Consider the following 24,297-nt stretch of genomic DNA (forward strand, 5'->3'; position numbering starts at 1 on the left):
TTGGGCAACCTATGGAAAATAGCATCCTGCAGTCCTCTGAAGAATCCTTAGGCTTCTCCTTCAAGAAGAACAAGGGCTGCTTGGATGAAAACAATCAAGAGATCCAGGATTTGTGGAGGAAAAAGAGAACTGCCCACCGAGCACACCTTGCTCGTGACATCCAAAACAAGGGGTGGATCAATCTAGCAGGAAAAATTCAATTATGCGCAGATACGGGTGATCACAGAGGATTCTAGGAGGCCTTGAAAACAGCAGATGGACCGACAGACCAGGCCCAAAGCCCTCTACTCAGCGCAGATGGTCAAATGCTTCTCACAGATGAAACCACCGTTCTAAATCGATGCTCTGAACACTTTCAGACTCTTTTCAGGACCAACCGTGTAGGTCAAGACTCAGCAATTCAGTCCATTACACAACAACCCGTGAAGAATGAACTGGCTACTGCCCCTACTAGGGGACACAACAGGTTACCAAAGGCATCGAGAGCTTTCGGAAGACTCCATAAAAGAGTCTGGTGAAATAATCATCATCATCATCATCATGGCCAGATTTGGGAAGGGATCTACCCACGTCTGTTACAAGCGCGTTGGTGGCTAAAAAGGCCAACACGAGATAGACACGGCCGGTTGCAAAAGGCACAGCAGAAAGACTCCTTAGGAGATATATTCTGCAAGGCACGATTCTTTCTGCGTTGTCTTTTCTCCTCAAGAGTGATCCTGCCTGCTTTCTCAAAAGCATCAGCAGCGTTAAAGACAGTGTGTCTCCAGACCTCCCGATTGGAGGCCAGAGTAGACCAGTTATGTTGATCAATATGGCCAAGGCTGAGAGGTTGTTTCGGGGAGTCCTTGTAAATAAACACCTGAAGAAAAGTACAAAGATCAGGGTTTACAGAGCCATAGTGCTGTCTACTCTCTCAGACGGGTCCGAATCATGGCTCATTTACCGCCACCACCTGCGACTCCTCGAACGCTTCCATCAACGCTGTCTCCGTACAATCCTAAACATCCGCTGCTCAGATTACGGAACTAATACGTCTGTTCTACAACAGGCAGCAATTACCAGCATTGAGGCCATGTTGCTGAGAACACAGCTGCGTTGGGCAGGGCACGTCTCCAGGATGGAGGACTACCGCCTCCCTAAGATCGTGATCTATGGCAAACTTGCCACTGGCTGCCGCAAGAGAGGAGCCCGCAAAAGGAGACACGAGGACTCCCTGAAGCAACATCTCAGCCTTGGCCACATTGGTCTCCAGCGCTGGTCTACTCTGGCCTCCAATCGAGAGGTCTGCAGACACACTGTCTCTAACGCTGCTGCTTCCTTTGAGAACGCACGCAGGATCACCATCGAAGAGAGAAGACAACGCAGAAAGAATCGTGTCTTGCCGATCCCATCCAAGGAGTCTTTCTGCTGTGCCTTTTGCAACCCATCTGGTCTCTCTCGCATTGGCCTCTTTAGCCACCAGCGCGCTTGTAGCAAATGTGGGGAGAGCCCTTCCAAATCTTCCTTGGCCAAGCCTAGCCAGGATCTGGCTGCCATCCACCACACTGGTCTCCAAATGAGGCTGGAGCTTTGCCAGCTCTTCTTGCAGTTGGCATTTGCTCTTCTCCAGGTTTTCCCACTTCCCACGCAGGCTAGACAGCTCGTCTTGCAAACCCTGACTTGTGGCTTCCAGCTGCGTGCGCTTTTGACATTCCCTCTCCAGCTGCTGGGAAAGTTCAGCAACCTGCAGACAGAAAGAACAAAAAAAGAACTCAGCGGGATGGAAAGGCAGTGAATTCCGGGAAAACCCCAAAAGGGGACCTTAAAGGGACCTTAAAGATCATCCGCTTCCAAGCCTCCTGCTTGCCCATGCCTCAATCCCATGCTACGCGCCTGTCCCGCTGATTACAACTCCTGGCGCGTGGTTTCCACGTCTCCTGCTATCATGCTCTGCAGTCTGGCAGGGATGTGCTATCACACTGACTGCTGACTACAGGGCATACTCGGACCAGCGCTATTGCAGAGCTTGCAGCATTGCTGCAAAATTAGAAGGCCGTGAAGACTTCCCAAGGAGTAGGGAGCTCTGCTGTTTCATGGAGGAAGACGTAGCAGGAACTACACCAGCAAAGGCCTCCTATCCAGAGTAACAGATTAAAGCAAGGTCCAGGGAAGAAACTGCTAGAACGAAGATCACTGATGAAGAAAAAGGTGTCTCACAGATGTCTGGTGGCATTTGGCACTCACGGTGACATCAGCCATTTCAAATAGGTCACACACACCCTATGTGTCAATTTAGTGGAGAACTTAGGGGGGAGGTTCCTGCGCCACAGTGCTCTTTCCCACGGTTTCTCTTGTCAAAGAATGGAGTTCCACAGCTCATTGCTTCCAGTTCCGTATTTTTGGGCCTTGGACCACTCTGGAAAATTTGGACAAACCTGATGACCAGAAGTCTTCCACTTTACCACAGATGCCTGAGACCCAGGCTTCTGCTCGGTCCCAAACCGATGCCAAGACGTCCCAGGCCACTTGAATCCAGAAGTGGACTTGCAGCCAGGTGTCCGATGACGGCGCTGCTTGGGACTGCAGATCTGCTTCTGTGGCGCTCCCAAAGGAGCTTGGTGTTGGCCTCTGCAAGTCTCTCATTAGCTCTGAAACATTCACAAGCACACACAGAGTCAGCTTTGGCAGGAAGGCTTTCGCAAAGTTACCCTCCACGGCCTTCACTATTACCCCACTTCTAAAAGCCAAGGGCATGAAGACCGTCCAAAACCAGCACATCCTTTGATCGGAGCTTGTTCACAGGGCCTGTTTCTAAGAAATCACACCAAGTGCAAGGAGCAGACAGTGTCACCTCCAGAAGAACTCTGGCCTACCCTGGCCTTCTCAAGGAAAGCTCAACCCTCAGACCCGCTGCCAAAACCCAAGCCAAACAAGAGCCTTCTTAGTTTGGATTCACAGAATCCAACTCTCTTCTCCCAGAGGCCTCTCCTCATTCAAACAGGAAAGGGTACAAGATTCGTCTTTTCTCTCCCCCACAGGATGAGGAGATTAGAGACTGGCAAAAAGACTGCCTGCTAAAACAACAGCAACTTGAAAAAGACACCAGCAATGCCAGAGTGGCGCTACTGTGCTGTTACTGCTGGAACTCTAAGGAGAAAGGAAGACAGGTCTGAGGAAGGCAAGGTCTTAAGGAACTTTCCCCACAAAGATGCCACGTTCTGCTTTCACACCTGACGCTGGCCAGATGTAGAAAAGGGATTTAAGAAGGAAAATGCACGAGGAAAAAGGAGTCTCTTAGTACCAGTCCAAAAAAGCAGGGACTTACCTTTCCAGTCTCTTGGCTAGGCTTTTTCTGCTTTTTGCTTCCACCACATACAGTTCTTTATACTTTTCCACTTCTGCCTGGGTGGATTCTTTTTGAAAAGGTCTTTCTGCTTGGTTGCTTCTTATCCTTCCCAGTGCACGGTCAAGATCTCTAATTCTCTCTTCTAACTGGTTTTTCAGGGAGTCCAGATGACTGCTTCGGATTTTTTCTAATGTGTCCTGGTGGGCTGCCTGTGCCTGAAGGAGACAGTGCACCTTCAACCACCACAAGAAAAAGAGAGCTCTGCCCAGCACAAAATTGCACACACCCACTTTCAAGGGCCCAGCTCTGCACAGAGAGGTGGCTCTGCCTCCTCACTCCCAGCAGCAACCAAGGCAGAACCCAGCAGCTACCAAGGCAAACAATTATTTGCAGTGGGAAAGAAGACCAAACTAGCACTCTTATTCAAAGCTACTAAGGAAGACACACTGTATCTGTAGGACAGAGCACAGCGAAAAGGATTCTTCAAAGACAAGAAGAGCATCCCCCACCCCTGTCATTTAAGTGACTCCTTTGCAGAGCACCTTCCCCCCCTACAAGGACAAAGCAGCACCTCTAGGTCTGGCCATGACAGCTGCAAGTTGCAAAACCCATTCAAGGATGAGCAGCGAGAAGCAGAGCAGCCCACAGAGATCCCCCCCAAGCACTGCAACGTGCCAATCTGCCTTGGGCAGCCTTTGCATTCAGGGACCTGCCGGCACGTGACACACCCACGACAGCACTCCTGCCCAACCAGATTGCCTTCTGCCACTGCCTTCAGCAAAGACAGAAGCTAACCCACAGAATACAGGAGCAAAAGAAAAACACCAAAACCCGTGGCCACAACAGAAGTTTACGTAGCGCCTGTGGACGCTGGGGAGAAATTCACTTACTTGCAAAAACTCATTGACTTCCTGGAGTTTTTGTCTGAGTTCCCGGTCGGCTTGCTCTTCCACCTCTTTTTTCCATTGTTCGAGTTGGCTGTGATCCACCAAGTCAGTCTCCAAATGATGCCGGAGTTTTGCCAGCTCTTCTTGCAGCTGGCATTTGTCCATCTCCAGCTTCTCGCACTTCCCACGCAGGCTAGACAGCTCGTCTTGCAAATCTTGATTTTTGGCTTCCAGCTGCGTGCACTTTTGACATTCCCTGTCCAGCTGCTGGGAAAGTTCAGCAACCTGCAGGCAGAAAGAAAAAAACAGGAACTCGGCGGGATGGAAAGGCAGTGAATTCTGGGAAAACCTCAAAAGGGGGCGGCCAGGGAGACTATATTCATCATCTGCTGCCTCAGGACTAGAAACAAAGTCCAACCAGCCTCTTCTTTTCCAGCAAGAACAGCTTTCCCATCATTTCTCATAGGATTCCTCAGCTTCCCATCCTTTCCCAGTTCCTCTTGCAAAAATGCTCCAAGCTTCTGCACTCCAAAGGAATCACTGCAATTCATCTGTCACACCCAGAGGACGCTGTCACAGCCTCCCTCAAGCTGCAACCAGGCCTCAGCTGGGCCCCACTGCTCTCAGCCCATGCACATGATGTCCTGCAAGGACCTGCCCATCCCTCAGGCCCAGCCGGGGGATCTGCACTCTTGGCTGACCCCGCTCACTGTCAGGGGGCCTGTTCTGCTCTTCCTGCTCAGGGCCTGTGGCACGGCTCCCTGGCCCCTCAGCTCACACACCCTGCCAGGCTGGCTGCCACTCTCGCCTCGCCCTTCCTCTGCAGGACAGCCTGGCCTCCATCAGCCCTTACACCTACTGCTTTGTCCTTAACATTTGCATCTTTCCCCAGAAGGAGAACTACCTCTGCATTACTTAGAGTCATCTCCCACTGCAACAGCAGAAGGAGCATTAAGAAAAGCCCATCACACCCAAAATGCAGACAAGGGAAAAAAATCATCAACAGGACAAGAAATAGAGGGAAAGCATCTCCCAGCTTTCAAAAGAAGGAACAACCAAAAAGCCCCACCCAGAGCAAGGCTCACCTCTCTTCGTAATCTGTCAACTTCCTTGACCTTTTCAGAATAACTCTTCTTCATTTCCTCCAGCTGGGACTGGCTTTCTTTCTCTTCATTAAGCCTGACGTTCCTCCTCTCTAGCCTCAGAAGCTTTTCCAACCTGCACAGCAAATTAGTTAAGAAAACCATGAAACACAGGAACAACCAGCCTTTCCCCCACAGTCTCACAAAAACGCCACAGACAGCATCCAAGCCTAGAATGGCTTGGCTTGGCAGGGACCTTAAAGATCATCTCGTTCCAAGCCTCCTGCTGTGGCCAGGGACACCTTCCACCAGACCAGCTTGTTCACAACCCCATCCAACCTGGCCTTGAACACTTCCGGCCATGGGGCATCCACAGCTTCTCTGGGCAACCTGTTGCAGGTCCTCACCACCCTCACAGGGACCAATCTCTTCCTAGGATCAAATCTAAACCTACTCTCTTGCCATTTGAAGCCATTCCCCCTTGTCCTCTCCCCACATGCTCTTTGAAATGCACTCTCTTCATCCTTCTTGTAGGCTCCCTTCACACACCCAAAGGCCACCAGTAGGTCCCCCCAAAGCCTCCTCTTTTCCAGGCTGAAGTATTGCAATTGGCCCAGCCTTTCCTCAGAGGAGAGCTGCTCCATCTTTCTAACCACCTTGCTGGCCTCCTCTGGACTCAGCTTGGCAGTTCCCAGGGCCCTCCTTTCCACCCCTTTCAAAGATGGGCACACTGAGTTTCCCTTTTTCCCATCACCTGGGACTTCGCCTGACTGCCACGACTTTTCAAATATCAAGGAGAATGTCTTGGCAACTCCAGCAGACCCTGCTGGCCAGTGGAGGGCAATAATGCTGGCCAGATGGAGAAGATGGATTTCCAAGGAAAATGCAGGAAGAAAAAGGACTCTCTTATTACCACTCCAAAAAAAGCAGGGACTTACCTTTCCACTTTCTTGGCTAGGCATCTTCTGGTTTTCACTTCCTCCAGATACAGCTCTTTGTACAGCGTCATTTCTGCCTGCGTTGCTTCTTTACGAGAAGCACTCTCTTGTTGGGTTCTTTTTACCCTGTCCAATTCACTTTCGAGGCCTCTAATTCTGTCTTCCAACTGGATTCTCACGGAATCACAATGACTGTCTCTGATTTGTCCTAACCGGGCCTGTGCCTGAAGGAGACAGTGCACCTTCAACCACCACAAGAAAAAGAGAGCTCTGCCCAGCACAAAATTGCACGCACCCACTTTCAAGGGCCCAGCCTTACTCAGAGAGGCGGCTCTGCCTCCTCACTCCCAGCAGCACGTCCACCCCCTCACCCCCACCCCTGTCATTTAAGTGACTCCTTTGCGGAAGCACCTTCCCCCCCTACAAGGACAAAGCAGCACCTCTAGGTCTGGCCATGACAGCTGCAAGTTGCAAAACTCATTCAAGGATGAGCAGTGAGAAGCAGAGCAGCCCACAGAGATCCCCCCCAAGCACTGCAAAGTGTCAATCTGCCTTGGGCAGCCTTTGCATTCAGGGACCTGCCGGCACGTGACACACCCACGACAGCACTCCTGCCCAACCAGATTGCCTTCTGCCACTGCCTTCAGCAAAGACAGAAGCTAACCCACAGAATACAGGAGCAAAAGAAAAACACCAAAACCCGTGGCCACAACAGAAGTTTACGTAGCGCCTGTGGACGCTGGGGAGAAATTCACTTACTTGCAAAAACTCATTGACTTCCTGGAGTTTTTGTCTGAGTTCCCGGTCGGCTTGCTCTTCCACCTCTTTTTTCCATTGTTCGAGTTGGCTGTGATCCACCAAGTCAGTCTCCAAATGATGCCGGAGTTTTGCCAGCTCTTCTTGCAGCTGGCATTTGTCCATCTCCAGCTTCTCGCACTTCCCACGCAGGCTAGACAGCTCGTCTTGCAAATCTTGATTTTTGGCTTCCAGCTGCGTGCACTTTTGACATTCCCTGTCCAGCTGCTGGGAAAGTTCAGCAACCTGCAGGCAGAAAGAAAAAAACAGGAACTCGGCGGGATGGAAAGGCAGTGAATTCTGGGAAAACCTCAAAAGGGGGCGGCCAGGGAGACTATATTCATCATCTGCTGCCTCAGGACTAGAAACAAAGTCCAACCAGCCTCTTCTTTTCCAGCAAGAACAGCTTTCCCATCATTTCTCATAGGATTCCTCAGCTTCCCATCCTTTCCCAGTTCCTCTTGCAAAAATGCTCCAAGCTTCTGCACTCCAAAGGAATCACTGCAATTCATCTGTCACACCCAGAGGACGCTGTCACAGCCTCCCTCAAGCTGCAACCAGGCCTCAGCTGGGCCCCACTGCTCTCAGCCCATGCACATGATGTCCTGCAAGGACCTGCCCATCCCTCAGGCCCAGCCGGGGGATCTGCACTCTTGGCTGACCCCGCTCACTGTCAGGGGGCCTGTTCTGCTCTTCCTGCTCAGGGCCTGTGGCACGGCTCCCTGGCCCCTCAGCTCACACACCCTGCCAGGCTGGCTGCCACTCTCGCCTCGCCCTTCCTCTGCAGGACAGCCTGGCCTCCATCAGCCCTTACACCTACTGCTTTGTCCTTAACATTTGCATCTTTCCCCAGAAGGAGAACTACCTCTGCATTACTTAGAGTCATCTCCCACTGCAACAGCAGAAGGAGCATTAAGAAAAGCCCATCACACCCAAAATGCAGACAAGGGAAAAAAATCATCAACAGGACAAGAAATAGAGGGAAAGCATCTCCCAGCTTTCAAAAGAAGGAACAACCAAAAAGCCCCACCCAGAGCAAGGCTCACCTCTCTTCGTAATCTGTCAACTTCCTTGACCTTTTCAGAATAACTCTTCTTCATTTCCTCCAGCTGGGACTGGCTTTCTTTCTCTTCATTAAGCCTGACGTTCCTCCTCTCTAGCCTCAGAAGCTTTTCCAACCTGCACAGCAAATTAGTTAAGAAAACCATGAAACACAGGAACAACCAGCCTTTCCCCCACAGTCTCACAAAAACGCCACAGACAGCATCCAAGCCTAGAATGGCTTGGCTTGGCAGGGACCTTAAAGATCATCTCGTTCCAAGCCTCCTGCTGTGGCCAGGGACACCTTCCACCAGACCAGCTTGTTCACAACCCCATCCAACCTGGCCTTGAACACTTCCGGCCATGGGGCATCCACAGCTTCTCTGGGCAACCTGTTGCAGGTCCTCACCACCCTCACAGGGACCAATCTCTTCCTAGGATCAAATCTAAACCTACTCTCTTGCCATTTGAAGCCATTCCCCCTTGTCCTCTCCCCACATGCTCTTTGAAATGCACTCTCTTCATCCTTCTTGTAGGCTCCCTTCACACACCCAAAGGCCACCAGTAGGTCCCCCCAAAGCCTCCTCTTTTCCAGGCTGAAGTATTGCAATTGGCCCAGCCTTTCCTCAGAGGAGAGCTGCTCCATCTTTCTAACCACCTTGCTGGCCTCCTCTGGACTCAGCTTGGCAGTTCCCAGGGCCCTCCTTTCCACCCCTTTCAAAGATGGGCACACTGAGTTTCCCTTTTTCCCATCACCTGGGACTTCGCCTGACTGCCACGACTTTTCAAATATCAAGGAGAATGTCTTGGCAACTCCAGCAGACCCTGCTGGCCAGTGGAGGGCAATAATGCTGGCCAGATGGAGAAGATGGATTTCCAAGGAAAATGCAGGAAGAAAAAGGACTCTCTTATTACCACTCCAAAAAAAGCAGGGACTTACCTTTCCACTTTCTTGGCTAGGCATCTTCTGGTTTTCACTTCCTCCAGATACAGCTCTTTGTACAGCGTCATTTCTGCCTGCGTTGCTTCTTTACGAGAAGCACTCTCTTGTTGGGTTCTTTTTACCCTGTCCAATTCACTTTCGAGGCCTCTAATTCTGTCTTCCAACTGGATTCTCACGGAATCACAATGACTGTCTCTGATTTGTCCTAACCGGGCCTGTGCCTGAAGGAGACAGTGCACCTTCAACCACCACAAGAAAAAGAGAGCTCTGCCCAGCACAAAATTGCACGCACCCACTTTCAAGGGCCCAGCCTTACTCAGAGAGGCGGCTCTGCCTCCTCACTCCCAGCAGCACGTCCACCCCCTCACCCCCACCCCTGTCATTTAAGTGACTCCTTTGCGGAAGCACCTTCCCCCCCTACAAGGACAAAGCAGCACCTCTAGGTCTGGCCATGACAGCTGCAAGTTGCAAAACTCATTCAAGGATGAGCAGTGAGAAGCAGAGCAGCCCACAGAGATCCCCCCCAAGCACTGCAAAGTGTCAATCTGCCTTGGGCAGCCTTTGCATTCAGGGACCTGCCGGCACGTGACACACCCACGACAGCACTCCTGCCCAACCAGATTGCCTTCTGCCACTGCCTTCAGCAAAGACAGAAGCTAACCCACAGAATACAGGAGCAAAAGAAAAACACCAAAACCCATGGCCACAACAGAAGTTTACGTAGTGCCTGTGGACGCTGGGGAGAAATTCACTTACTTGCAAAACGAGGCTGACCTCTTGTAGCTTTTGACTTCTTTCCTGGTCAGCTCGTTCCTCCACCTCTCTTCTACATTCTTCTCTTTGGCTGCCATCCAGCACCAAAGTCTCCAAATGATGAGCGAGTTCTGCCACCTCTTCTTGCAGCTGACATTTGCTCTTCTCCAGGTTTTCACACTTCCCACGCAGACTGGACAGCTCTCCTCGCAAAGCCTGCTTTTGAGCCTCGAGCGGCATGCCTCTTCTAGGCTCCATGTCCAGCTGCTGGGAAAGTTCACCACCCTGCACACAGGACAAAAAAAACAGGAAAGGAAACTCAGCGGCATCTAAAGGCAGTGAATTCTGGGAAAACTTCTCAAGGGGGTGGCCATCGCAACTGTATCTCTCCTCTACTGGAAACCAGCCTAGAAAACACTTGAAAGATTCCCCGACAGAAAGAAGAAACTTTAGACCTGCTTAAGAATTTGGGAGACACTCCTGGCAGCAATACTTCCAGCTCCCTTGGAGCTCAGGATGAAACTCCTCATTTAGAATCTAAGAATTCCTCCAGTGTCCAGCACAGCAAATACCCTCGGGGCTTTTGTAGCAGCTGGCAAAAGGACCAGGTTGCTTTCTGAGCAGCCTCTACTGAGGAGAAGGCAGAAACTGAGCTCCCCTAGGCTCTCCAGGAAAACTTCATCTGACACTTTCCCCACACAAATAGGCAACTAGGCTCAAGAGTCACAAAAAGGCAAATTTAGCACCAGCTTACTGAGGCAGAGGCTTGCAGGGCTCTCGGAAGGGCTTCAACGCCATCGCTTGGCTGCTGGACAGTGCCTTCCAATCTGCTCTTTTCACTTGCAAAGCTTAAGAAGAAATACAGCTCTTATTACCAGAAAATCCAATGCCAGACAAACTGTGCTAAGGAACAGAAGCCACAGCAGAAGTGTCCTTCCAAATCCCACTGACTCTCCCCTTGTTTCCACCCAATCCCCCAAAGCCACAGAGCCCTCGCTTCACTGGGTTACTCTCTTACTCTTGCGCCTCTTCTTCCAGTTGTTTTACAGTCATGTTAGTCTCGCAAGATGCCAACGGGAGGTCCTGCAGTTTCTGGGAAGATGTTATTGCTTCTCTTCCCTTGGCATCCAAGGCAGTCTTCAAGTCACAAACGCGATGCTCAGACTGAAGATGCTTTTCTTCCTCCTCCCGCAGCTGTAAAATCACGGGAAGAATCCACAGTTGTCAGGGGAGCTTTTCCAGAGAGGAGCCAGTTGCTGCTGAAGAACTCAGGTGCTGCATGTCTGTGTGCATCCCCTCTGCCCAAAGAACTGCAATCCACTCAAGGCCCTTCAAAGCTTCACTTCTACTGCCCCATGAACACAAACTGTAGGCCTTTGTCCTCTTTTACAGCAGCCTCTCCTATCCCTCCACTGCTTTCCTACAGCACGCTTCTAAGCACCGACACTGCCCCTCCGTCCTTTGTGGTCACCTGGGACACTTCCTGTATTCCCTTGCTTGCTACTCCAGGAAAAGACCAGTGAAATAGTTCATCTTCCTAAAGGAAGGCGTCTGGCAAGTGGCAGAGGCCAAGTGCTCTGGCACACGTGCTCTGGAGCCCAGGATTGCACCAGGGCAGCACGGGGAGTTTTCTTCAGTGGGAAAGACCCGCACTGTAGTGCAGAGAGAGGCGCCCAGCAGCCCCTGAGCAGGAAGCAGTGGATGCCTGAGGAGAGGCAGTTCTGCTGCAGTGGGGTGGGGTCAGGAAGGGTGGCATCACTGACGAGCTGATAACTGCCATTTCAGCAAAGGCAGCCAGGTGAACTGCTCCACAGACCTGCCCTGGAGTCGAGAATGGAGCCAGGGCTGCGTGGGGAGTCTTCTTAAAGCAGGAAGACCTCCAATGGAGCAGAAAGAGAGGAACCCCAGCCCCCCTGAGCGGTAAGGAGTGAAACCCTAAGGAGAGGCAGCTCTGCCTCAGCATGGCGGGTTGTGGGGCAGGGGGCCGGAGGGACAGAGGCAGATCAAAGCCTGATGGAACTGCCGCTTCCTTAGGTCTCTGTCAGAGTGGCTCCCAGAATACTGGTTTGTCCCTTTTTGTGACGGAGAGGAAGCAACAAGCACCCCCAGGTTTATCCCTGTGGGGACAGGCTTTCCATACCTCCGCGTCAGCCCTGTCCAACTCCTCCTGCAAGCGCAGATTATCTTCCTCCAGGTGAGCCTCATGGCTTCCAGGAACCACAAGAGCAGTCCTAAAGCATCCAAAAGTTCATCGGAAACATGTCTTATCCTGCATCATTTTTCCCCTGCTTGCTCCCAAAAGACCTCTTCCCCCCTTTCCTACAAGCTCCGGGAAAGCAAAGCCAAGTCCATGCAAGCACTGGAGAATTTCTCTTACAAGGGGCCTCCCTGAAGCAGCCTCAACTACCAGCTCAGGCCGTGCTCTTCAGGGCTCCTTGCACTGCTCTTCAAAGGCCCCACCGATGCGGCTGCACAAACTCCCGGGGCAAGCCCTTCCACCCCCTGACCATCTCCATGGCAGCAAGTTTTCTCCTTCGGTGCGCTCGGAGCCCCTCGTGTCCCCTGGCACAGTGTTGCTTCTCTTTCCCCCAGTGCTTCCCTTCAGAGCACTTCACGCACCAACTCTGCCGTGCCTCAAACCCCCCTGGCCTGCAGAGCAGCCACGCTGCTGAGCTACTGGCAAGTTTCCCCATGGCTCTGGCTCTGGGGGGGGGAAGGGCACCACAGACAAGGCTTTCTTGCAGACCTTAGGGGGCAAAGGGTGAGAGCCCCAAAGCTACCAGAGCAGCCAAGTGCAGAGACCTGCATTTACCAGTCCCACGGGGAACTGCTTCCACGGGGCTCCTCCTTCTTTTTCCCAGCTCATTGCCACGCCCCTCATCTCACTCACACTTGCAGACTACCCAGAACACCCGGGTGCTCTTTTGACAAAGCCCTCACCTTTCCCCCTGGCCTTCAGCGTGCCTGTCAGCTGCTTTGCTCACAAGGCACTCCACAATCTCCTCGTGCTGTTGCAAGGCTGCAAGTTTCAAGGGGGTAAATCCCCACTAAAAGGAGAAAGAATCCCCATTAGAAAGACACAGACAAGCTCTGCAGCTCTTGGAAAGAGCAGCTTTAGCCACATGCCAAGGTTACCTGGTTCTGAGCATCATTCTTGGCATGATGCTCCACTAACAGCCCTGCTACAGCTGTGTTTTTAGAGAGGACAGCCAGGTGAAGGGCAGTGTTGCCGTCCGCGTCTGCCAGATTGGGGTCGGCACCGTGTTCCAGCAGAACAGCAACACATTCTTCCTGCTCCTGCTGGACTGCCTGGCAACAACACACCAAAAGGGAAAGGCTTCCAACTTTTACATCCATCCCCCTCTCCCACAACTGCCTCAGCTCCTGAATGCTGCCACAGAAGACCATCTGCAAAGATTAGCTAACAGAGGCTGTGCCGTGCCCATTGCAATAGGCATGTTTCTATGGCCCTGCCCTGCAAGGAATCCTGCCAGACACCTCCCCTTTAACACCCCAGCACTAAGCCCCACCTCCAAGCTCAGAAGGCATTGCACACACCTTCATCAGGGCCGTTCTCTTGAAGTTGTCAGCGAGGTTGGGCTGGCTGTTCTTTCTTAGCAGATATCTCACGACATCTGCATGGCCATTGGCCGAAGCCAGATGCAGAGGTGTCCTAAAAATTAAACAGACACTCTTAACCCAGACAGACAAAGGACGAGCCCAAGCTGTGTCTCTACCCAGCACCCTGGGGACCCTGCTCGCACTCTGGTGCTGCTGCTGCTGCTGCTGCTGCTGCTGCTGCTGCTGCAAGCCTGCCCTGATGAGCCAGAGGGCAGAAGAGAACAGGTGAGGGCTGAGCAGCTGCAGAACAGCCCTGCAGAGAGACCACGGCCAAGCGGCAGGTGGGCAACACGCCTTTCCAACAGCGCTGGAGCCCGGCCGGCAGCTCCGAGCAGTGAAAAGCTCAAGAGTTCCCTCTCCCAGCTGACAGGGCAAATGTCACTTTTCAAGCCTTGTCCCTAAGAGAGGGCTGCCGAGGACAACTGCAGCTTGGCTCAGGAGCAGCCAAGGTGTGCCATCAACGTGGCCCAGAACTCACCGCATCTCCTGGTCTCGCCTGTCGATGCCGACTACCTTGACGTACCAGCGCCAGCGCCTCAGCCAGCCCAGGTCACCGCGGGCGGCCGCGCGGTGCAGCCTGCCCAGCCCCTGCTCCCGGAGCTGGGAGGCGCTGCTGGAGCTGGTGGCAGCCCAGGGCTGCCCACTGGGGCTGCTGGAGGGCGACTGCCGCCGCTCCTTGCTCAGAAGCCACGGCATGGCCCTGCTTGCAGCTCCCAGCAGCAGGAAGGGCAAGAAGCCCCCGGCGGGCTGCCGGGAGCCAAGTGGGGATGAGGAATTGGGACGAGGGGGAGGTTTAGGGGGAGGGTGACAAAGGGGACAAGGACGACAATAAGGACGGGCACAGGGTAGAAAGCACAAGGCAGACGAGGTCGCCCTGCGCAGTGGTCGTGGCCTGCAGCTGCCAAGACGGCGATGCAGGCGCGCAATGCTCCCCGAGCGGGATGTGCTGCTGCTCCCCGAGAGGCTACAGCAGCTCTGGGCGCCGGCTGCGGGCACCAACAAAGCCGTGCCCGACTGGCGCCTGTGGCGTCACAATGGCTGGTGGAAGGCTCAGCACGTCAGCGTGGGGTGTGACAGAGGCCACGGGGCAGGGTGGGGCCGGGCGGGGCAGGGCAGGGCGGGGCAGGTGTGAGGGCGGCCCTGCTGGGCCTTGTGGCAAGGAGGCGGCCTGGGCCTTGTGAGGGCGGCCGGCGGGAGTGGGCACTGCCCCGCCTCAGGGCGCCCGGGGCAGGGCCCGGGACGCTCCCACCGGGCCGCAGGCTGCGGTAGGCGCTGGAGCAGCTCCCCATCACCCGCTCTGGCTTTTTGCTTCAGCCTGGAGCCGGGTTGCCTCTGGGCACACTGCCATCAAATGAGGCTCAGCATGAAGTGACATCCCAGCCCAAGCAGGCGGGGACCACCACAGCTCTCAAGAAATGCCCACCCAGTGCTCCAAGCCCACCAGACCAGACTTCCAGGACAATTCCCCAACTCCTTTCTCTTGTCCTGTTATTGTTGTGGCGGTCAATAAAAGAAAATACGCAGACAGTCTACTTCCTAGCAACAAGACAGGAGAGGAAAGAACCTTTATTGGAACAGAACACTGACTCTTATAGCCCTGGGCATAACATACATGTTAAAATACCATTGGTGTTTTTTCAGAAACATATATCACAATTGGCTGCCCTGCATCACACCATGATGATTCAGCATTTACAGACTTACAGGGACTTGTTTAGCTCTGTCTGCCTTCCCACAGACTTGTTTTCAACCCTGACATTGTCCCTCTTGAAGAACAGACACCTCGCCCCCCCCTCCTCCCCTCGCAACTGCTCTCACCTGCTGCTTTGCCAGATGCCAACAGTCAGTTTCTGCTCTGCTGATGCTCCACCAGCCAACAGGCAGCACACAGCAGGGCAGTAAGGAACTTTCAAACACATCTTGTCCCACTTGGTCCCAATGACAACACCAAGTGAAGGCCCACAACTTCTGCACCAGCTTGCTCAGGGGAGGGACGCTACAATGGACCGCAAGCGGGCTGAAGAAATTTCCCTTTTTCTTTGCGGGTGTATCGGGGCTTAATTAGATGTCGATACTTTTGGTCTCTCTTTGGCCCAGCCGCCTGGGAGGGTCTATCCTTTTCCTGCCAACTTAGGAGAAAACAAGCACTGAGAAACGGCAACTTCGTCCTTGAAGGAAGCGTTTTGGACAAACTACAATTAATTGGTGTCTTATTATTGCCTGATCACCTTCCAAGGGCATTTGAAGAAAAAAGGGAACAGGAGGGTGATGGAGTACGCCCCCAGACTCATTTAGAAAACACCCCCTGAAGTACAGCGCGCAAGCACGGGGGGGATTCCAAAGGACACACGCGTGCGCAGAAGGGGCACCGCTTCCAGAACGTTGGGAGGGACTGAAGGCCTCTGGCTGGGCGGTGCTGACCACACCTGCCCAGGTGGACATCGCCAATCAATTGGATAAAAAGCGGATGGCTCGTGCTCGGCAGACGCAAACTTCACATCAAAGGACAACGTTGCCTTTGGCGGGCGCGCCGGCTATCTTGTGAGCCTGCCGACTCTCCCAGAATGCAGCTTCTGCTCTGGGCAATTCCAGGCCTTCTGGGTCGGGAAGATGACTTCAGAAGCAACACCTGGGCAACTGGGGGAGTCGTACCGAGGGCTTATTTTTCTCCTCCTTCCTCTCTCTTGGGGTTTTTTCCTTTTGTTGGCCACCTCTTGGGAATAAAGATTGTTTGGGTTGAGATTTCAACGGTGTATGGTTTCAGTTTCAGCATCCTTCCCAACTTTCCCTCTTACAGCGGGCTACAAACCCATCCGCTTCCCACAGGATCAAGGAGTTGCCTGTGTTTTATGCCTACCACAAGCTCACCCATTGTCTTCTGCCCAGAACACAAAGAGGAGGGCTCGAAAGCACTGGAAGACTCTGGCAACCCAGTAGAAGCAATAGCTCACCTGTAGGCCAGGATCTTAACACCACTGTGCTTCAAGCCTTCACGGAGGAAGGGGACGCATTTGCCTGGCCTCTGGGACGGGCTGAAGATGCAGCTGTGAGCAGAGCTGAAGGGAGCAGAGGAGAGCTCTGGCTCGGCCTTCAGGCCTGGCTTCTCTTCCAGCCTTGAAATTGTCTGCCGCACTGATTTGCACTCAGACCAAGGGCAGAGAGAGAAGTCTTAACTCCCGGCCCGGGAAGAAAGCCTTAATAAACCTTCAAAAATAGGACTCTCCTCATCCCTCCCACCTAGGTCCTGATATGGTTTGAAGCTGGCTCTCTGCCAAGTCTCCAAACCTTACCACCAGAGTTCCCCCCCCCCTCAAACCTCAGGGAGAAGAGGGAGAAAAAAAATCGAAAGAAAACCCGAAACAAGAGAGAGAGAACCAAAGTGAGATATATAAATATATTTACACTTATATACAATTAAAAATAAGGGAAAGGGAAGGGGGAAGGGAAAAGGAACAAAACCAAAATATTATATATATATATAAATATCCCAATTAGCAGCCCAATATCTATCCACTAAAAGAGTTAGCAAAGAAATAGCTCACTACTCTCCTGGGACAACCGAGGGTCGCTCCGGAACGATCGCCGGCAACCTCTGTCTCCCAAGGTCGACAAGGCCTAACCAGGCCTCGCTCCCCAACACGGCAGACTCAACAGCAGGGAACCTGCACCTCCAAGTCGCCGGAAGGAAAGAGAATGAAGGCCTCTCCTCCTTTCTTCTTATAATCTGGCTTATGTAAAAATTGTAGGGAATACTGGGTAAATCTGGACCCTTCCTTGGTTACAAACTGGTCACCAAGGAAGGCCTAGCCCAAACCACCACAGTCCAAAGAGCTCCAATTCTGTCACCAAACGCAGCAGTTCTCCTCAAATGTCGGGACAGTTCTGGCAGCCAGGCCCTTTCTGCCCAAGCTGGACAGGTCCCCACCTGTCCCAGAGGCAAGCAGAGGGAAGAAGAGGGGACAGCCTTGGGATCGGGGAATGGCAGAAGCAAAGCCGGCAGGGGCAACAGAAGAAAACAAGGACACCTACTAGACTCTTCAGTTTATTCAAGACCAAGTTGGCATAAGAACACCTAGCGGGAGCCAAGAGCCTCCTCACAGACTGAGATCGTTCAGACTCAAATTGTTGACAAGATGTTCCAGCCCAGTTGAGTAGAGAACCAGACTTGTAGTTTTGGTCTTATTTCCTGCTCGGCTCGTGCTTCCACATCCCTTTTCTAGTGTTCTGTTTGGCTGTAAACTTCACTTCAACCTTAAGTTCAAACCTAAAAGGGCCGGTATTCCGAGCAGGAGATTCCAAGTTAAAGATCTTCAATCAGCTAAAGGGAGAGACAGCTTTCAGGCAAACCTTCAAACTAGGCTCCAGGATCATTCCATAGATCCCTCTCCTGAATCATTTGGGCAACCTATGGAAAATAGCATCCTGCAGTCCTCTGAAGAATCCTTAGGCTTCTCCTTCAAGAAGAACAAGGGCTGCTTGGATGAAAACAATCAAGAGATCCAGGATTTGTGGAGGAAAAAGAGAACTGCCCACCGAGCACACCTTGCTCGTGACATCCAAAACAAGGGGTGGATCAATCTAGCAGGAAAAATTCAATTATGCGCAGATACGGGTGATCACAGAGGATTCTAGGAGGCCTTGAAAACAGCAGATGGACTGACAGACCAGGCCCAAAGCCCTCTACTCAGCGCAGATGGTCAAATGCTTCTCACAGATGAAACCACCGTTCTAAATCGATGCTCTGAACACTTTCAGACTCTTTTCAGGACCAACCGTGTAGGTCAAGACTCAGCAATTCAGTCCATTACACAACAACCCGTGAAGAATGAACTGGCTACTGCCCCTACTAGGGGACACAACAGGTTACCAAAGGCATCGAGAGCTTTCGGAAGACTCCATAAAAGAGTCTGGTGAAATAATCATCATCATCATCATCATGGCCAGGTTTAGCTAACGAAGATTTGGGAAGGGATCTACCCACGTCTGTTACAAGCGCGTTGGTGGCTAAAAAGGCCAACACGAGATAGACACGGCCGGTTGCAAAAGGCACAGCAGAAAGACTCCTTAGGAGATATATTCTGCAAGGCACGATTCTTTCTGCGTTGTCTTTTCTCCTCAAGAGTGATCCTGCCTGCTTTCTCAAAAGCATCAGCAGCGTTAAAGACAGTGTGTCTCCAGACCTCCCGATTGGAGGCCAGAGTAGACCAGTTATGTTGATCAATATGGCCAAGGCTGAGAGGTTGTTTCGGGGAGTCCTTGTAAATAAACACCTGAAGAAAAGTACAAAGATCAGGGTTTACAGAGCCATAGTGCTGTCTACTCTCTCAGACGGGTCCGAATCATGGCTCATTTACCGCCACCACCTGCGACTCCTCGAACGCTTCCATCAACGCTGTCTCCGTACAATCCTAAACATCCGCTGCTCAGATTACGGAACTAATACGTCTGTTCTACAACAGGCAGCAATTACCAGCATTGAGGCCATGTTGCTGAGAACACAGCTGCGTTGGGCAGGGCACGTCTCCAGGATGGAGGACTACCGCCTCCCTAAGATCGTGATCTATGGCAAACTTGCCACTGGCTGCCGCAAGAGAGGAGCCCGCAAAAGGAGACACGAGGACTCCCTGAAGCAACATCTCAGCCTTGGCCACATTGGTCTCCAGCGCTGGTCTACTCTGGCCTCCAATCGAGAGGTCTGCAGACACACTGTCTCTAACGCTGCTGCTTCCTTTGAGAACGCACGCAGGATCACCATCGAAGAGAGAAGACAACGCAGAAAGAATCGTGTCTTGCCGATCCCATCCAAGGAGTCTTTCTGCTGTGCCTTTTGCAACCCATCTGGTCTCTCTCGCATTGGCCTCTTTAGCCACCAGCGCGCTTGTAGCAAATGTGGGGAGAGCCCTTCCAAATCTTCCTTGGCCAAGCCTAGCCATGATCTGGCTGCCATCCACCACACTGGTCTCCAAATGAGGCTGGAGCTTTGCCAGCTCTTCTTGCAGTTGGCATTTGTTCTTCTCCAGGTTTTCCCACTTCCCACGCAGGCTAGACAGCTCGTCTTGCAAACCCTGACTTGTGGCTTCCAGCTGCGTGCGCTTTTGACATTCCCTCTCCAGCTGCTGGGAAAGTTCAGCAACCTGCAGACAGAAAGAACAAAAAAAGAACTCAGCGGGATGGAAAGGCAGTGAATTCCGGGAAAACCCCAAAAGGGGACCTTAAAGGGACCTTAAAGATCATCCGCTTCCAAGCCTCCTGCTTGCCCATGCCTCAATCCCATGCTACGCGCCTGTCCCGCTGATTACAACTCCTGGCGCGTGGTTTCCACGTCTCCTGCTATCATGCTCTGCAGTCTGGCAGGGATGTGCTATCACACTGACTGCTGACTACAGGGCATACTCGGACCAGCGCTATTGCAGAGCTTGCAGCATTGCTGCAAAATTAGAAGGCCGTGAAGACTTCCCAAGGAGTAGGGAGCTCTGCTGTTTCATGGAGGAAGACGTAGCAGGAACTACACCAGCAAAGGCCTCCTATCCAGAGTAACAGATTAAAGCAAGGTCCAGGGAAGAAACTGCTAGAACGAAGATCACTGATGAAGAAAAAGGTGTCTCACAGATGTCTGGTGGCATTTGGCACTCACGGTGACATCAGCCATTTCAAATAGGTCACACACACCCTATGTGTCAATTTAGTGGAGAACTTAGGGGGGAGGTTCCTGCGCCACAGTGCTCTTTCCCACGGTTTCTCTTGTCAAAGAATGGAGTTCCACAGCTCATTGCTTCCAGTTCCGTATTTTTGGGCCTTGGACCACTCTGGAAAATTTGGACAAACCTGATGACCAGAAGTCTTCCACTTTACCACAGATGCCTGAGACCCAGGCTTCTGCTCGGTCCCAAACCGATGCCAAGACGTCCCAGGCCACTTGAATCCAGAAGTGGACTTGCAGCCAGGTGTCCGATGACGGCGCTGCTTGGGACTGCAGATCTGCTTCTGTGGCGCTCCCAAAGGAGCTTGGTGTTGGCCTCTGCAAGTCTCTCATTAGCTCTGAAACATTCACAAGCACACACAGAGTCAGCTTTGGCAGGAAGGCTTTCGCAAAGTTACCCTCCACGGCCTTCACTATTACCCCACTTCTAAAAGCCAAGGGCATGAAGACCGTCCAAAACCAGCACATCCTTTGATCGGAGCTTGTTCACAGGGCCTGTTTCTAAGAAATCACACCAAGTGCAAGGAGCAGACAGTGTCACCTCCAGAAGAACTCTGGCCTACCCTGGCCTTCTCAAGGAAAGCTCAACCCTCAGACCCGCTGCCAAAACCCAAGCCAAACAAGAGCCGCCTTAGTTTGGATTCACAGAATCCAACTCTCTTCTCCCAGAGGCCTCTCCTCATTCAAACAGGAAAGGGTACAAGATTCGTCTTTTCTCTCCCCCACAGGATGAGGAGATTAGAGACTGGCAAAAAGACTGCCTGCTAAAACAACAGCAACTTGAAAAAGACACCAGCAATGCCAGAGTGGCGCTACTGTGCTGTTACTGCTGGAACTCTAAGGAGAAAGGAAGACAGGTCTGAGGAAGGCAAGGTCTTAAGGAACTTTCCCCACAAAGATGCCACGTTCTGCTTTCACACCTGACGCTGGCCAGATGTAGAAAAGGGATTTAAGAAGGAAAATGCACGAGGAAAAAGGAGTCTCTTAGTACCAGTCCAAAAAAGCAGGGACTTACCTTTCCAGTCTCTTGGCTAGGCTTTTTCTGCTTTTTGCTTCCACCACATACAGTTCTTTATACTTTTCCACTTCTGCCTGGGTGGATTCTTTTTGAAAAGGTCTTTCTGCTTGGTTGCTTCTTATCCTTCCCAGTGCACGGTCAAGATCTCTAATTCTCTCTTCTAACTGGTTTTTCAGGGAGTCCAGATGACTGCTTCGGATTTTTTCTAATGTGTCCTGGTGGGCTGCCTGTGCCTGAAGGAGACAGTGCACCTTCAACCACCACAAGAAAAAGAGAGCTCTGCCCAGCACAAAATTGCACACACCCACTTTCAAGGGCCCAGCTCTGCACAGAGAGGTGGCTCTGCCTCCTCACTCCCAGCAGCAACCAAGGCAGAACCCAGCAGCTACCAAGGCAAACAATTCTTTGCAGTGGGAAAGAAGACCAAACTAGCACTCTTATTCAAAGCTACTAAGGAAGACACACTGTATCTGTAGGACAGAGCACAGCGAAAAGGATTCTTCAAAGACAAGAAGAGCATCCCCCACCCCTGTCATTTAAGTGACTCCTTTGCAGAGCACCTTCCCCCCCTACAAGGACAAAGCAGCACCTCTAGGTCTGGCCATGACAGCTGCAAGTTGCAAAACCCATTCAAGGATGAGCAGCGAGAAGCAGAGCAGCCCACAGAGATCCCCCCCAAGCACTGCAACGTGCCAATCTGCCTTGGGCAGCCTTTGCATTCAGGGACCTGCCGGCACGTGACACACCCACGACAGCACTCCTGCCCAACCAGATTGCCTTCTGCCACTGCCTTCAGCAAAGACAGAAGCTAACCCACAGAATACAGGAGCAAAAGAAAAACACCAAAACCCGTGGCCACAACAGAAGTTTACGTAGCGCCTGTGGACGCTGGGGAGAAATTCACTTACTTGCAAAAACTCATTGACTTCCTGGAGTTTTTGTCTGAGTTCCCGGTCGGCTTGCTCTTCCACCTCTTTTTTCCATTGTTCGAGTTGGCTGCGATCCACCAAGTCAGTCTCCAAATGATGCCGGAGTTTTGCCAGCTCTTCTTGCAGCTGGCATTTGTCCATCTCCAGCTTCTCGCACTTCCCACGCAGGCTAGACAGCTCGTCTTGCAAATCTTGATTTTTGGCTTCCAGCTGCGTGCACTTTTGACATTCCCTGTCCAGCTGCTGGGAAAGTTCAGCAACCTGCAGGCAGAAAGAAAAAAACAGGAACTCGGCGGGATGGAAAGGCAGTGAATTCTGGGAAAACCTCAAAAGGGGGCGGCCAGGGAGACTATATTCATCATCTGCTGCCTCAGGACTAGAAACAAAGTCCAACCAGCCTCTTCTTTTCCAGCAAGAACAGCTTTCCCATCATTTCTCATAGGATTCCTCAGCTTCCCATCCTTTCCCAGTTCCTCTTGCAAAAATGCTCCAAGCTTCTGCACTCCAAAGGAATCACTGCAATTCATCTGTCACACCCAGAGGACGCTGTCACAGCCTCCCTCAAGCTGCAGCCAGGCCTCAGCTGGGCCCCACTGCTCTCAGCCCATGCACATGATGTCCTGCAAGGACCTGCCCATCCCTCAGGCCCAGCCGGGGGATCTGCACTCTTGGCTGACCCCGCTCACTGTCAGGGGGCCTGTTCTGCTCTTCCTGCTCAGGGCCTGTGGCACGGCTCCCTGGCCCCTCAGCTCACACACCCTGCCAGGCTGGCTGCCACTCTCGCCTCGCCCTTCCTCTGCAGGACAGCCTGGCCTCCATCAGCCCTTACACCTACTGCTTTGTCCTTAACATTTGCATCTTTCCCCAGAAGGAGAACTACCTCTGCATTACTTAGAGTCATCTCCCACTGCAACAGCAGAAGGAGCATTAAGAAAAGCCCATCACACCCAAAATGCAGACAAGGGAAAAAAATCATCAACAGGACAAGAAATAGAGGGAAAGCATCTCCCAGCTTTCAAAAGAAGGAACAACCAAAAAGCCCCACCCAGAGCAAGGCTCACCTCTCTTCGTAATCTGTCAACTTCCTTGACCTTTTCAGAATAACTCTTCTTCATTTCCTCCAGCTGGGACTGGCTTTCTTTCTCTTCATTAAGCCTGACTTTCCTCCTCTCTAGCCTCAGAAGCTTTTCCAACCTGCACAGCAAATTAGTTAAGAAAACCATGAAACACAGGAACAACCAGCCTTTCCCCCACAGTCTCACAGAAACGCCACAGACAGCATCCAAGCCTAGAATGGCTTGGCTTGGCAGGGACCTTAAAGATCATCTCGTTCCAAGCCTCCTGCTGTGGCCAGGGACACCTTCCACCAGACCAGCTTGTTCACAACCCCATCCAACCTGGCCTTGAACACTTCCGGCCATGGGGCATCCACAGCTTCTCTGGGCAACCTGTTGCAGGTCCTCACCACCCTCACAGGGACCAATCTCTTCCTAGGATCAAATCTAAACCTACTCTCTTGCCATTTGAAGCCATTCCCCCTTGTCCTCTCCCCACATGCTCTTTGAAATGCACTCTCTTCATCCTTCTTGTAGGCTCCCTTCACACACCCAAAGGCCACCAGTAGGTCCCCCCAAAGCCTCCTCTTTTGCAGGCTGAAGTATTGCAATTGGCCCAGCCTTTCCTCAGAGGAGAGCTGCTCCATCTTTTTAACCACCTTGCTGGCCTCCTCTGGACTCGGCAGTTCCCAGGGCCCTCCTTTCCACCCCTTTCAAAGATGGGCACAGTGAGTTTCCCTTTTTCCCATCACCTGGGACTTCGCCTGACTGCCACGACTTTTCAAATATCAAGGAGAATGTCTTGGCAACTCCAGCAGACCCTGCTGGCCAGTGGAGGGCAATAATGCTGGCCAGATGGAGAAGATGGATTTCCAAGGAAAATGCAGGAAGAAAAAGGACTCTCTTATTACCACTCCAAAAAAAGCAGGGACTTACCTTTCCACTTTCTTGGCTAGGCATCTTCTGGTTTTCACTTCCTCCAGATACAGCTCTTTGTACAGTGTCATTTCTGCCTGCGTTGCTTCTTTACGAGAAGCACTCTCTTGTTGGGTTCTTTTTACCCTGTCCAATTCACTTTCGAGGCCTCTAATTCTGTCTTCCAACTGGATTCTCACGGAATCACAATGACTGTCTCTGATTTGTCCTAATCGGGCCTGTGCCTGAAGGAGACAGTGCACCTTCAACCACCACAAGAAAAAGAGAGCTCTGC

At 52.1% G+C, this 24,297-nt stretch overlaps 1 protein-coding gene and 2 long non-coding RNA genes across 3 annotated transcripts; all 3 read right to left on the reverse strand.

The window, feature by feature from the left end:
* Window positions 1–2,421: 2,421 nt before the first annotated feature.
* On the reverse strand, window positions 2,422–4,273 carry LOC127463066 (uncharacterized). Its single transcript, XR_007900654.1, has 3 exons — window positions 4,216–4,273; window positions 3,305–3,540; window positions 2,422–2,627 (listed from the first exon to the last, which is right to left on the reverse strand). It is a non-coding gene; the product is annotated as an uncharacterized LOC127463066 (long non-coding RNA).
* A 708-nt stretch (window positions 4,274–4,981) lies between these two features.
* Window positions 4,982–14,081, reverse strand: LOC127463053 (ankyrin repeat domain-containing protein 26-like). Its single transcript, XM_051772051.1, has 13 exons — window positions 13,864–14,081; window positions 13,323–13,437; window positions 12,900–13,073; window positions 12,705–12,811; window positions 11,905–11,995; window positions 10,812–10,958; window positions 9,768–10,049; window positions 9,009–9,232; window positions 8,074–8,206; window positions 6,992–7,255; window positions 6,233–6,456; window positions 5,298–5,430; window positions 4,982–5,143 (listed from the first exon to the last, which is right to left on the reverse strand). The coding sequence occupies exons 1-13, from the start codon at window positions 14,079–14,081 to the stop codon at window positions 4,982–4,984; spliced, it is 2,274 nt and encodes a 757-aa protein (XP_051628011.1).
* A 6,067-nt stretch (window positions 14,082–20,148) lies between these two features.
* LOC127463065 (uncharacterized) lies at window positions 20,149–22,106 on the reverse strand. Its single transcript, XR_007900653.1, has 3 exons — window positions 22,012–22,106; window positions 21,101–21,336; window positions 20,149–20,423 (listed from the first exon to the last, which is right to left on the reverse strand). It is a non-coding gene; the product is annotated as an uncharacterized LOC127463065 (long non-coding RNA).
* Window positions 22,107–24,297: the final 2,191 nt, after the last annotated feature.

This window comes from Manacus candei, unplaced genomic scaffold (assembly GCF_025592945.1).
Source record: "Manacus candei isolate 608988 ecotype Guabito, Panama unplaced genomic scaffold, ASM2559294v1 h1tg000149l, whole genome shotgun sequence".
NCBI lineage: Eukaryota > Metazoa > Chordata > Aves > Passeriformes > Pipridae > Manacus > Manacus candei.